Source organism: Sinocyclocheilus grahami, unplaced genomic scaffold, assembly GCF_001515645.1.
Source record: "Sinocyclocheilus grahami isolate Dianchi unplaced genomic scaffold, SAMN03320097.WGS_v1.1 scaffold2465.1, whole genome shotgun sequence".
Lineage (NCBI taxonomy): Eukaryota > Metazoa > Chordata > Actinopteri > Cypriniformes > Cyprinidae > Sinocyclocheilus > Sinocyclocheilus grahami.
The window spans coordinates 7,935-20,842 of record NW_015507644.1 but is presented as its reverse complement, the minus strand read 5'-3'; the positions used below and the strand labels follow the sequence as shown (position 1 = coordinate 20,842).

Genomic DNA, 12,908 nt, shown 5'->3' with positions numbered 1-12,908 from the left:
CTATATATAAATCTATTTATTTATTTCAAAGGCTCTATTTTGTAATGAACTTGAAGTTATTAGAATTGTAGATTCTACTGAGATTATTCAGAAGGGCTAAACCATTTGACCTGAATGACTGACAATAAAATTGTCCTGCTATTGTTTATTGTTGGTGACCATATTTGCAAGGATTCTCTGTACCAATTAAAATCTGAGAAACACTGAGCTGATTGAGTTTGACTGCACACACCACTTTTATGATAGTTTATCAAGGTACATTCATCTTTGCTAAACAACACAGGAACTCAAAACGCTATGAGAGCACTAGTTATTTAAGTCAACATGATATGGCATCAGCAAACCATGATATTATCTATCTACAATATCATGTACCATATTTGCAAGTAAAACAGGGTATTCAAAGAAAATCTTCTTCAGAGGCAGATCAAGTTATGTTTTGATGAAAGATTACAAAAACAAACATTTTTGTCTTTGGAACTAGAGTGAATTCTGACTTCATATTGTCTTCAAAGTAGAGCACATCTGATATCCTCTTTCAGAAAATCTTCATGTAAGGGGTCAATCAATCTATGAAATGTTGTTTATCTAGTGCAGCGTAAATTCCAGAACATCACAGCAGCATTCACAGAATAATCCAGCTCTCCAGAGATGTGGATGTTAGCGGATGATGTAAAACGACAGCTCTTGGCTCGGGGAACCTGTGGGAAAGTTCTCCCTAAGCAGTCTGTAGAGGCATAAATCAACGCCCAACAGAAAGCGAACCAATACGAGAGAATGTGTTGCGCTGGTGGGCGTCAAACCTGTTGAAAAGCCTGCAGCACGCACATCAACATGGATTACCTATATAATAGCGATAACGTACGCATAACTATTATTTTTGAGTTTTTTGTGAATCCGATGCATTGTAAATCACATCAACAAAACTCCCTTGGTGATTGAATGAAGATTTGGACCAGCACTGATGTTGCCCTGAATGGACTTCTATAGGGTTTCAGTCATCTTACATCATCAGAAACGAACAGAACAATCCAGATTTACAAATGTTCACAACCCCACCCACCACCGATGCCTGACAACATGCTTGGCTCGTTCCTGCTCGGATGATCAATAGTTAGGCACTGCAGCCAGCAAAGAATAATTATAAATCTATATATAAATCTATTTATTTATTTCAAAGGCTCTATTTTGTAATGAACTTGAAGTTATTAGAATTGTAGATTCTACTGAGATTATTCAGAAGGGCTAAACCATTTGACCTGAATGACTGACAATAAAATTGTCCTGCTATTGTTTATTGTTGGTGACCATATTTGCAAGGATTCTCTGTACCAATTAAAATCTGAGAAACACTGAGCTGATTGAGTTTGACTGCACACACCACTTTTATGATAGTTTATCAAGGTACATTCATCTTTGCTAAACAACACAGGAACTCAAAACGCTATGAGAGCACTAGTTATTTAAGTCAACATGATATGGCATCAGCAAACCATGATATTATCTATCTACAATATCATGTACCATATTTGCAAGTAAAACAGGGTATTCAAAGAAAATCTTCTTCAGAGGCAGATCAAGTTATGTTTTGATGAAAGATTACAAAAACAAACATTTTTGTCTTTGGAACTAGAGTGAATTCTGACTTCATATTGTCTTCAAAGTAGAGCACATCTGATATCCTCTTTCAGAAAATCTTCATGTAAGGGGTCAATCAATCTATGAAATGTTGTTTATCTAGTGCAGCGTAAATTCCAGAACATCACAGCAGCATTCACAGAATAATCCAGCTCTCCAGAGATGTGGATGTTAGCGGATGATGTAAAACGACAGCTCTTGGCTCGGGGAACCTGTGGGAAAGTTCTCCCTAAGCAGTCTGTAGAGGCATAAATCAACGCCCAACAGAAAGCGAACCAATACGAGAGAATGTGTTGCGCTGGTGGGCGTCAAACCTGTTGAAAAGCCTGCAGCACGCACATCAACATGGATTACCTATATAATAGCGATAACGTACGCATAACTATTATTTTTGAGTTTTTTGTGAATCCGATGCATTGTAAATCACATCAACAAAACTCCCTTGGTGATTGAATGAAGATTTGGACCAGCACTGATGTTGCCCTGAATGGACTTCTATAGGGTTTCAGTCATCTTACATCATCAGAAACGAACAGAACAATCCAGATTTACAAATGTTCACAACCCCACCCACCACCGATGCCTGACAACATGCTTGGCTCGTTCCTGCTCGGATGATCAATAGTTAGGCACTGCAGCCAGCACGCTCGAATACTTTCAGATACGAAGTGTATAGTGCATGTTCATGAGAACGGAAGCAGGTTTTAACATTGGAGGATAGATGGGGCAACAGCTGAGGCAAGTGGCCGAGTGGTAATCTGGGCATACCAAGGATGGGATCAACATTTCAACATCTGCAATAGTTGTAATGTTTCTCTTTTGGCAGCTTTGTGCAAGCTGTGAACGCAAGCTCCCCTGGGGGGGGGGACTTGGGCTTGAGGGGGCGAATGGAAAAGAGGGGGAGAAAAACCCTGGCAGCTAAAGAAATGAAAATAATAGCAAGCAGTAGAAACGACACAGCAGATGAAAGACTGAAGGGGAACAATGGGGTGTACGGGAGGACATAATATTTGTATTAGAGAAAACGCAACTGAAATTTGGTTTTGCCGTCACGGATCTCAAATACGGTCTAGTTCGTTTATTCATTTACCGAAAATAATGAATAGCTGTTTGAGTACTCACTAGTTCTTCAAAACCACAACTTTCTAGTATCGGCTTAAATCAGGGGCAAAAGTTTGTCTTCTGGTGACCTCATCTGACTGTCAACTGCACTGCTGCATCATGGGAAGGGAGTGGCACATTTTCACATGCATAAGAAACGACTAGCTAGTATGTATCGGTCCCAAAAAGTAGTAAGTAAAAGCACTGTCTAGAGTTCAAGGTAGCCAACATATAGTTGCGTACTATATGCGTGTTAGGTTTAAATAAAAAGAAAGGGGGGATTACTCAAACAATATATGCCTTCTCACTCGTCTAAGTTAATTTCATACGAGTTCCCATATAGCATTCAAACTTGAAGTATCACCCAAGACCCCGATTTAGAGAAAACGCAACTGAAATTTGGTTTTGCCGTCACGGATCTCAAATACGGTCTAGTTCGTTTATTCATTTACCGAAAATAATGAATAGCTGTTTGAGTACTCACTAGTTCTTCAAAACCACAACTTTCTAGTATCGGCTTAAATCAGGGGCAAAAGTTTGTCTTCTGGTGACCTCATCTGACTGTCAACTGCACTGCTGCATCATGGGAAGGGAGTGGCACATTTTCACATGCATAAGAAACGACTAGCTAGTATGTATCGGTCCCAAAAAGTAGTAAGTAAAAGCACTGTCTAGAGTTCAAGGTAGCCAACATATAGTTGCGTACTATATGCGTGTTAGGTTTAAATAAAAAGAAAGGGGGGATTACTCAAACAATATATGCCTTCTCACTCGTCTAAGTTAATTTCATACGAGTTCCCATATAGCATTCAAACTTGAAGTATCACCCAAGACCCCGATTTATTTAAGAACCCATGACACATGCTACTATAAGCAATGCGTCTCGCAGAACCATCTAAAAGAGCAAATGTCACAATTCTTGAAAATTCTCAAAATCGATGATATAAACGTTCATACAAAAGTTTAAAATATTTAAGAACTTTCATGACTATTCCATTACTTTTGTTCAAGTGGATACATTAGCAATCGCAATTTCTTCTTGACAAAATATCTTAAAACTAAGCATCAATAGAAAATTTCAAATAAAACAAATTATTTGAAATTTCCATGATTTTTTAATTCCCCTGTTGTCTTTATTTAGGACATGGATTTGCATATAACATACTATTTGCCAGTAATTGTGCAGAAATTGCACAAAAAACACACACAAGCAACTGCATGTAACATCCTTTTGGTCACTTTATTTAAATGTGATATTAAATACTAAGTAGCAGTTCATATTAATGGCAGAAGTTGTTGGTGTATATGCTAACATTAGAACATTTTCAGGAGGGGAAAAAGTTCCTCTACATTTCTGAATTGCGATCCCAACGCAAGTGGGGAAAAGAAACCGAACGAAATAAACAACAGAAAAAGAAATTATGAACAGTTCTCACAACAATATGCTAGGCAACACTACAACGAGAAGTCTGATGTTACAAAAGTCCGGAGGAATTCAGCAAGCAGTTTTAACAACACAGACATTCCATAGCGTGATTAGCAACAACAAGTTTAAATACCTAAAAGCAGATTAGAAAAAGGGGTTTTAAAACATTAGAAGAGATCTAGCTGCTTGATATAAGGCCATTTGACTTGACGTTACATTTAAGGTGTCCGCTGCAGTGTCTCTGGAGCACTGTACCGATGACAATCCACTACTAGGAAGATATTAGCGCAGACAGTATTTACGGGGCTCTAGAACAGAAACGCTATGGTCCCTCCTCAATCACGGTGTTTTCCTTGCAATATAACTATTTATATATGCACAGCCCTTATTCAAGGGGAAAGAAACCCGCAATGCCTAAAAGCATTTGGGGAGAATATCTTCTTCAATCTTAAATACGCGAGAGAGGAAAAAAACAAACAAAAAAACTTGAATAACATTAAGGCTATATACACAAAATGACAAACTGCACTGCCAAAAAGTCCCAGGATGCCCTCTCGTTACCGAGGAGCTCGAGTAGGTGTCCTGGCTGAATCAGTCCAGCTGTGTGTACACCGACGGGCCGAGGCATCTACAGGCCCTTAGACGGGCCCGGGTTCTTGCCCAGCTGTGAGGAGGGGAGGCCCTGGAGCGCCCCGAGCTGCTGGTACAAGCCCAGCAGATCCATCTGATTTATGGGGCCAGTAAGACCGTTCTGCATGGCCAGCTGATTGAGCAGCAGACCCTGCCTCGCCATGGCCAGCTGCTGCTCCTGCACCTTACGGTTGGAGATCACCTTCTGCACGTACATCATCAGCTGGAGAAGAGACGGAGATGGGATGTTAATGTTCTCTTATGTGGCTTCAGAAAGTCATGCAATATCGGGGTCTCCAACAGAACTGGTGTTACTACATAACCCGTCCACAAAGCACCACATTCTTTGATTACAATCAAGAATGTATTTTTTTGATATCCAATGTCAACAGTCAAACGCATCCATGTTTACATAGAAAAAACAGTGGAAAAGCAGCGCAAGCGAATAAAAAAAAACTGTGTCTGATATTTCATGTTTGCATCATGGTGACTGGCTGAAAGCAGCCGTTCATTGTTTTTACAGAACATTTATAGTTAATAATAGTCTACTGGTGTTATACCTTTGAATTTGACTTACCTTGACTTTTGAGATTTTTTTTAAACCATTTTTCTCATATTATTTTTTAACATATAACATGCATAAGACAAGTTTGTACAAGATGGAGTCGTAGTTCATGCATCTTTTCTGCAAAGATATTTAACAAGTGATTTGTTTAACATTTGGCATCATGCTGACTGCTTCATGTGTGCTGCACTCAGAATAGAATTTTCTTTAACTAGAGTTAATTAAGAAAAAGCTACTTGAATCATGTTGTAGTTACATTTACAAGTTGACTAGTTAAAAATATATTTTTTTAAAAATCGAGATGGTCACTTTTTGCCATATCGCCCAGCCCTAAATCACAAGTTAATAAAGTAACAACTGCAACAAAAATATAGCAATCACAAATTAGAGGTTTATGGACATTGGATTTCGCTGATGATATAAAAACCCAATAAAAAAAAAAAAAACACTATTTTGCCGTTAGTAGTATTTAATGTTGTATTTTTAAACGCCAGATGTAGTTTATTGTATTATTGTAAAATATGCACTCTTACAACCATCTACAACAAATTACAATATAAACACCATGAAGCAAACATGCCATAATTCATCAGCAGTAGATCATAAGCAATCGTTTGGCATACATGCACAGTTTCCACCGATTCTGTAGAACGTGAAACATTGGCGAATTTTTACACTGAAGCATGCAGCACTATCATTTATCGGCCTTTTTAAGTTAAACAGCAACATAAGGCCTTATTGCAACATTTAAACTTTTTATGCCCTTAAATTTGATCAAACTGAATTTAAGACATTTTAGGACTTTTTAAGAGACCCTTAATTCCTTTACGCATCACATTTAATTATTTTTGACAAATGGAGAATAAAAGGATGCAGCAGGGTCCCCCAGATGTAAAAATCCCGATTTAGTTTATAATGTTAATGTCACTTAAACCCAGATAGAACATAAGATGAGCAAACGTACAGTTTGTTGCTTGCCGAGGACATCACGGTAAATAGCCTCCCTGTGTTTGATTTCCAGCTCGTAGCCAGCCTGCCTCCCAAGAGCCATGGACTGAACCTGGGCCTCGGGTAAACTCGGGTTCTCCTTCCACTGCCAAAAACAACACACCCGTTACATCCTGTAGACCTCAACAAACAAACACTTACACGCTCATCACACACACACAAACACATTTAGCAGTTGTTCAGAACGTAGTCCAACATCTCCAGCTTAATACTGATGACACCGCAAACTATAGGCAAAAACTACAGCCTCAAAAGTGTATATTGAAAAAAAAGCTTGCTCCATGACACTAGGGTATAGTGGCTTGTTGTTATACAGGTGTTGTATGTGGTTGTCAGGTCAACAGAGCCCATCTTCCAAGTCTCTATATTATTCTGGTCTCCAAATATGACTGTGTAGGTCTATAGATTTTGGTCATTTTATCAACCAACCAGAGTTTCATTCATGTCTCTAGCACAAAATGTATGGGACAACCTATGTATTAGAGGTTCAACTGGGGGAAGTACTAACAACAACAGTGATTTTTGCATCAGTTATTGGTGATAATAGCCCATAGATGCAACACTGGACCTGAAGATTTAAGGCCCTGATATACTTCTAAAAACCATACTATTGTGAAGTCATTGCGAACAAAATCAGGCCAAAATGAAGTTTGTTTGGTGTTTCTGGAAGTGTTTGCTCCTGCTGTTAAACCCCTTCTTTTAACAGGTAGATGATTCTTTGACTTGGAAAACGTCTGCGTTTCATTTCTTCTGTTCAGTCTGGCGAGGTCAGACGCGAGTTAAAACAGGAACGCACTGGAGAACTGCTTTATAGCAGAAACTGACACTTTTTTCATGTTTACTACTGTAAAGCTGCTTGCTTTAAAGCAATCTATTGTATAAAGTGTTATATAAATAAACATGACCTGACTGGAGTGCTGAATTGCAGAGCTGCACAAACTTATCCACGTTGCCATGATCAGATGCTTTCTTAACTGCTGTTTTCTCACCGCTGTCAATTTGTTGTGTTTATTTGGTTATAGAGAGGAAAGCACGCGACATTTACGTATGCATCTCTTTGGGATGTTCACTAACAGTAAACTGCTGCTCAGGCATTTAAAAAAACTTGTTTTCACCCCTAATCGAAGAGCGAAAAACTTCTGCGTCGTGAGTATATTCGGGCCTTTCCGACGAAAGCCTCACTGTAGGGAATCTCCCTCTCTCCTGTCACTCACCACCTGCGCGATGATGTCCTCCAGTGGTTCCCTGGGCACTGACTTCAGAGCGTTAGTGGCTTCCAACACTTTCAGCCTGCCCTGGTTAATCAAATCCTTGAACACGGAGAGAAAAAAAACTTGAGAAGACAGAAAATACTAGACGAGATGAAACAAACCTAGCAAGAAAACATTTCTGAATTTGATATTTTCACATCGGCCTTTTTAAGTTAAACAGCAACATAAGGCCTTATTGCAACATTTAAACTTTTTATGCCCTTAAATTTGATCAAACTGAATTTAAGACATTTTAGGACTTTTTAAGAGACCCTTAATTCCTTTACGCATCACATTTAATTATTTTTGACAAATGGAGAATAAAAGGATGCAGCAGGGTCCCCCAGATGTAAAAATCCCGATTTAGTTTATAATGTTAATGTCACTTAAACCCAGATAGAACATAAGATGAGCAAACGTACAGTTTGTTGCTTGCCGAGGACATCACGGTAAATAGCCTCCCTGTGTTTGATTTCCAGCTCGTAGCCAGCCTGCCTCCCAAGAGCCATGGACTGAACCTGGGCCTCGGGTAAACTCGGGTTCTCCTTCCACTGCCAAAAACAACACACCCGTTACATCCTGTAGACCTCAACAAACAAACACTTACACGCTCATCACACACACACAAACACATTTAGCAGTTGTTCAGAACGTAGTCCAACATCTCCAGCTTAATACTGATGACACCGCAAACTATAGGCAAAAACTACAGCCTCAAAAGTGTATATTGAAAAAAAAGCTTGCTCCATGACACTAGGGTATAGTGGCTTGTTGTTATACAGGTGTTGTATGTGGTTGTCAGGTCAACAGAGCCCATCTTCCAAGTCTCTATATTATTCTGGTCTCCAAATATGACTGTGTAGGTCTATAGATTTTGGTCATTTTATCAACCAACCAGAGTTTCATTCATGTCTCTAGCACAAAATGTATGGGACAACCTATGTATTAGAGGTTCAACTGGGGGAAGTACTAACAACAACAGTGATTTTTGCATCAGTTATTGGTGATAATAGCCCATAGATGCAACACTGGACCTGAAGATTTAAGGCCCTGATATACTTCTAAAAACCATACTATTGTGAAGTCATTGCGAACAAAATCAGGCCAAAATGAAGTTTGTTTGGTGTTTCTGGAAGTGTTTGCTCCTGCTGTTAAACCCCTTCTTTTAACAGGTAGATGATTCTTTGACTTGGAAAACGTCTGCGTTTCATTTCTTCTGTTCAGTCTGGCGAGGTCAGACGCGAGTTAAAACAGGAACGCACTGGAGAACTGCTTTATAGCAGAAACTGACACTTTTTTCATGTTTACTACTGTAAAGCTGCTTGCTTTAAAGCAATCTATTGTATAAAGTGTTATATAAATAAACATGACCTGACTGGAGTGCTGAATTGCAGAGCTGCACAAACTTATCCACGTTGCCATGATCAGATGCTTTCTTAACTGCTGTTTTCTCACCGCTGTCAATTTGTTGTGTTTATTTGGTTATAGAGAGGAAAGCACGCGACATTTACGTATGCATCTCTTTGGGATGTTCACTAACAGTAAACTGCTGCTCAGGCATTTAAAAAAACTTGTTTTCACCCCTAATCGAAGAGCGAAAAACTTCTGCGTCGTGAGTATATTCGGGCCTTTCCGACGAAAGCCTCACTGTAGGGAATCTCCCTCTCTCCTGTCACTCACCACCTGCGCGATGATGTCCTCCAGTGGTTCCCTGGGCACTGACTTCAGAGCGTTAGTGGCTTCCAACACTTTCAGCCTGCCCTGGTTAATCAAATCCTTGAACACGGAGAGAAAAAAAACTTGAGAAGACAGAAAATACTAGACGAGATGAAACAAACCTAGCAAGAAAACATTTCTGAATTTGATATTTTCACAGAGATAGCTAGCATTTGTAATGCCGATTCAATATATATCGTTTTCTCACCGCTGTCAATTTGTTGTGTTTATTTGGTTATAGAGAGGAAAGCACGCGACATTTACGTATGCATCTCTTTGGGATGTTCACTAACAGTAAACTGCTGCTCAGGCATTTAAAAAAACTTGTTTTCACCCCTAATCGAAGAGCGAAAAACTTCTGCGTCGTGAGTATATTCGGGCCTTTCCGACGAAAGCCTCACTGTAGGGAATCTCCCTCTCTCCTGTCACTCACCACCTGCGCGATGATGTCCTCCAGTGGTTCCCTGGGCACTGACTTCAGAGCGTTAGTGGCTTCCAACACTTTCAGCCTGCCCTGGTTAATCAAATCCTTGAACACGGAGAGGAAAAAAACTTGAGAAGACAGAAAATACTAGACGAGATGAAACAAACCTAGCAAGAAAACATTTCTGAATTTGATATTTTCACAGAGATAGCTAGCATTTGTAATGCCGATTCAATACTATCCCGATTCAATATACATTGCAATAATTGAGTATTGCGATTTTATAACTATTGTGATTCGATATTACACTTTATTGTGATTTTTCTTTGCTTACTGCTATATTTTATTTCAGGAGCATACACATACACAGTGTATATTTTGAGTTTTCCACTTGTCGTTCATGTGCATTCAACTCATAAATACGATGTATCCGACATGACTTGAACGCACCATAATACAGCGGCGCTGCGCAGACCGATCACTGTATAGCATCAAAGCACCGTGAGAGCTACAGAGAGCAGACAGCTCCGCATGCTTTCGACACGCTCTCGCAGTACTTTGATACACCGATTGGTCTGCGCGGTGCTGCTCCAAGTCGAAACGACCTATACATGTCGCCCTCTGCTGGAATAAGAGCGGTAACTTCTCCCCACCACCTAAAATAATTAAATACAAATCGATTCTGAGATCGAGAAACCAATCGATTTTCAAATTGTTTTAAAAAGAGTCGAGATAGTTAAGTGAATCGATTTTTTCCCCCCCCCCTAGTAAACAGCAGCTGGCAGGGCACAAGCCAAATGTAGGTGCCCGAGGACGCATGTCACAATTAGCTGCTGGCTGAAGGAATGTGGAAAGAGCATGTGGAGCTCATTACTTACCTCCAACTGTTGGTTACTCATGGAGGCCAAAGCAGCCACGTTGAAGGGGAAGTAAGAGTTTGGTCCTGCTCCCATGCCCATCTGAGAATAGGACGGCTGGTTGAAACGCATGGACAGCCCCTGAAACAACAGACGAGCGGGTCCATCAGTTGGAAAGAAACAGAGAAACTTCATTTCACGAGATGAGGTCACACAGAAAGATCCCGATTATAAATAATCTTCAAATCAGGTTCGGCCTGACAGATGAGTCAGCCTTCCATCACACTAGCACTTGCTGCAGGGTAATCAAAGCATTGCTTTGTGGACTTTATTTTCTCGTGGTAGCCGACGATGTGATCTTTGTAACTGTGAAGGAGTTCTGCCAGGAAAGGATCCTGGGACGGGAGAAAGGGTCAAAGAAAGATGGGTCAGCATCCCACATGAAAACACACACACAGGGCTCTAGACAAAAAAATTAAATAAATAATAATAATAATAATAGAGTAAGGAGCCATTGGCTCCTATAAGAAACAATCTTAAGCGCCAAATAATTTTTTTAGGTGCCACTGAATAAACGTGTTTTATTTATTTTTTTACAAATATATATATATATATATTTTTTACATTTAACATTTTAAGCATACTGTCATGTGTTTATGTCTCATATATATATATATTTTTTAATTTATCAGCATTTTAATTCATCAAGTAGATGTGCTGGGAACTAGGGGTGTGCGATATATATATATCGTCTGCGATACTATCGTAATTGTTGTTTTAATGAGGTGCGATTTGACATTATCGAGTATTTTGCAAAAACCATTCAAAACATCCCTACAGAGCGCACGCGTACATTACGTGAAGTCTATGCGCGTGCGCATTTAGTGTGTGTTCTTTCACTGCATGATTCAGTCTATTAAAATGCATTTAGAATGATCACAAATTCAAGACATGACGGCAGAACATTTATATATTTATACCACTTCATATAGTTATTCAATTTCACACGAAGAGTGCCGTTTTTCTCCAAAAAATTGATTTCAAATGTGACATTGAATTCAATAAACAATAAGTTAATTAAGAGACTTACGTTTTAGACGCCATATTGCCTGTTTTTGCTCTATTTCGCCAACAAAAATCATCCCGAATACAGCCACAGCGCTGTTTTGTGTCTCTGAGCAACATGACGGTGTTTTGTTCCTGAATGAATCAACCGTTTAAATGATTCGGTTCAATCGCAATTACTCACTTATTAACAGTGCTTTGCTGCCACCTACTGGCGGTTTTCATTTCACATTTAAGCTTTTTCTTTCTTTTCTTTTTTGATTTAAATCATTTCAAATATCAGTATTCAACGTTTTATGTTTAATATATCAAAACATTATTTATGCATTTGTAATTGCAGGTTAAATGCATTCATGTCTTGCATTAAACAAAATACATGTGTGTAAATACATCTAAATGCAGCTTCAGATGCAGCTTCTGTGTTGATTTCATTTGCTCGGTAACAGCCCAAATGTCTTATTATTCTAATTCACTGATTAAATGTAAGAATTTGACTCAAAAGATAATGGACACTTTTAGAAAAAATGGCTTTATAAAGGTAAAAATGCCCATAAAATGCAAAAATCAGCTTAAACTTATTGGAAAAGATTCATTTATAACAGTATGAACTGACCAGCACACAGAATATGAAGAATATTAAAAACATTGAGTCAGCTGTATTCGGCAGTCCTTAAGAAACCAGCACAATAACACGCTCAGCAAAATATCGTCTAATTATCGTCATCGATAAAATCCCAGAAAATATCGAAATATAATTTTTTGTCAATATCGCACACCCTTACTGGGAACTAATGTTCATTTAAAGTGGGAACTAAACGTCTTTAAAATATATAGTCACAAAGAATTGTTTATTACACAGAATCTGTGCCAATATCATGGACTATACTTAAGTATCACTTGGTCACAGAGTAGTTTGGGCTCCTCCTCAATGCATCCTATAAATGTTGTTATACGTCTTTCACACATCTAGTCGGTTTTCTTCATTAGCAAAATGCAATTTTATAGGTGTTGAATTTTATCTTTAGCTTGCATTATTTCTTATGTCGACAAAAGGTTAAGTAAAAATATGAATATGCAATAGCTCATTAATATAGCAAGATGCTCCTCTTTATAGTTATATTTCTAGCTGACTGATGAGCTTATGGACACCGAATGGTTATTCTGAGGTAAATGTATTATCACATTGCAGTGTTTACAAGCTTTACACGTTTTCCGCAGTTTGAAACAC

At 38.8% G+C, this 12,908-nt stretch overlaps 1 protein-coding gene across 1 annotated transcript; it reads right to left on the bottom strand.

The window, feature by feature from the left end:
* Window positions 1-4,603: 4,603 nt before the first annotated feature.
* On the bottom strand, window positions 4,604-10,752 carry LOC107575102 (transcriptional regulator ATRX-like). Its single transcript, XM_016261509.1, has 4 exons — window positions 10,637-10,752; window positions 9,768-9,863; window positions 8,041-8,169; window positions 4,604-5,018 (listed from the first exon to the last, which is right to left on the bottom strand). Exons 1-4 carry the CDS (start codon window positions 10,745-10,747, stop codon window positions 4,794-4,796), a joined length of 561 nt encoding a protein of 186 aa, XP_016116995.1. The 5' UTR covers window positions 10,748-10,752; the 3' UTR covers window positions 4,604-4,793.
* Between the last annotated feature and the right edge of the window lie 2,156 nt (window positions 10,753-12,908).

Excerpts from the sequence above, each read along its gene's own strand:
- LOC107575102 (XM_016261509.1), bottom strand. The coding sequence starts at position 10,747 with ATGCGTTTCAACCAGCCGTCCTATTCTCAGATGGGCATGGGAGCAGGA. Across the intron at positions 9,864-10,636 it reads TGAGTAACCAACAGTTGGAG|GATTTGATTAACCAGGGCAG; the intron begins GTAAGTAATGAG and ends TCCGTGTTCAAG. Across the intron at positions 5,019-8,040 it reads TCCTCGGCAAGCAACAAACT|CTGATGATGTACGTGCAGAA; the intron begins GTACGTTTGCTC and ends TCTCTTCTCCAG.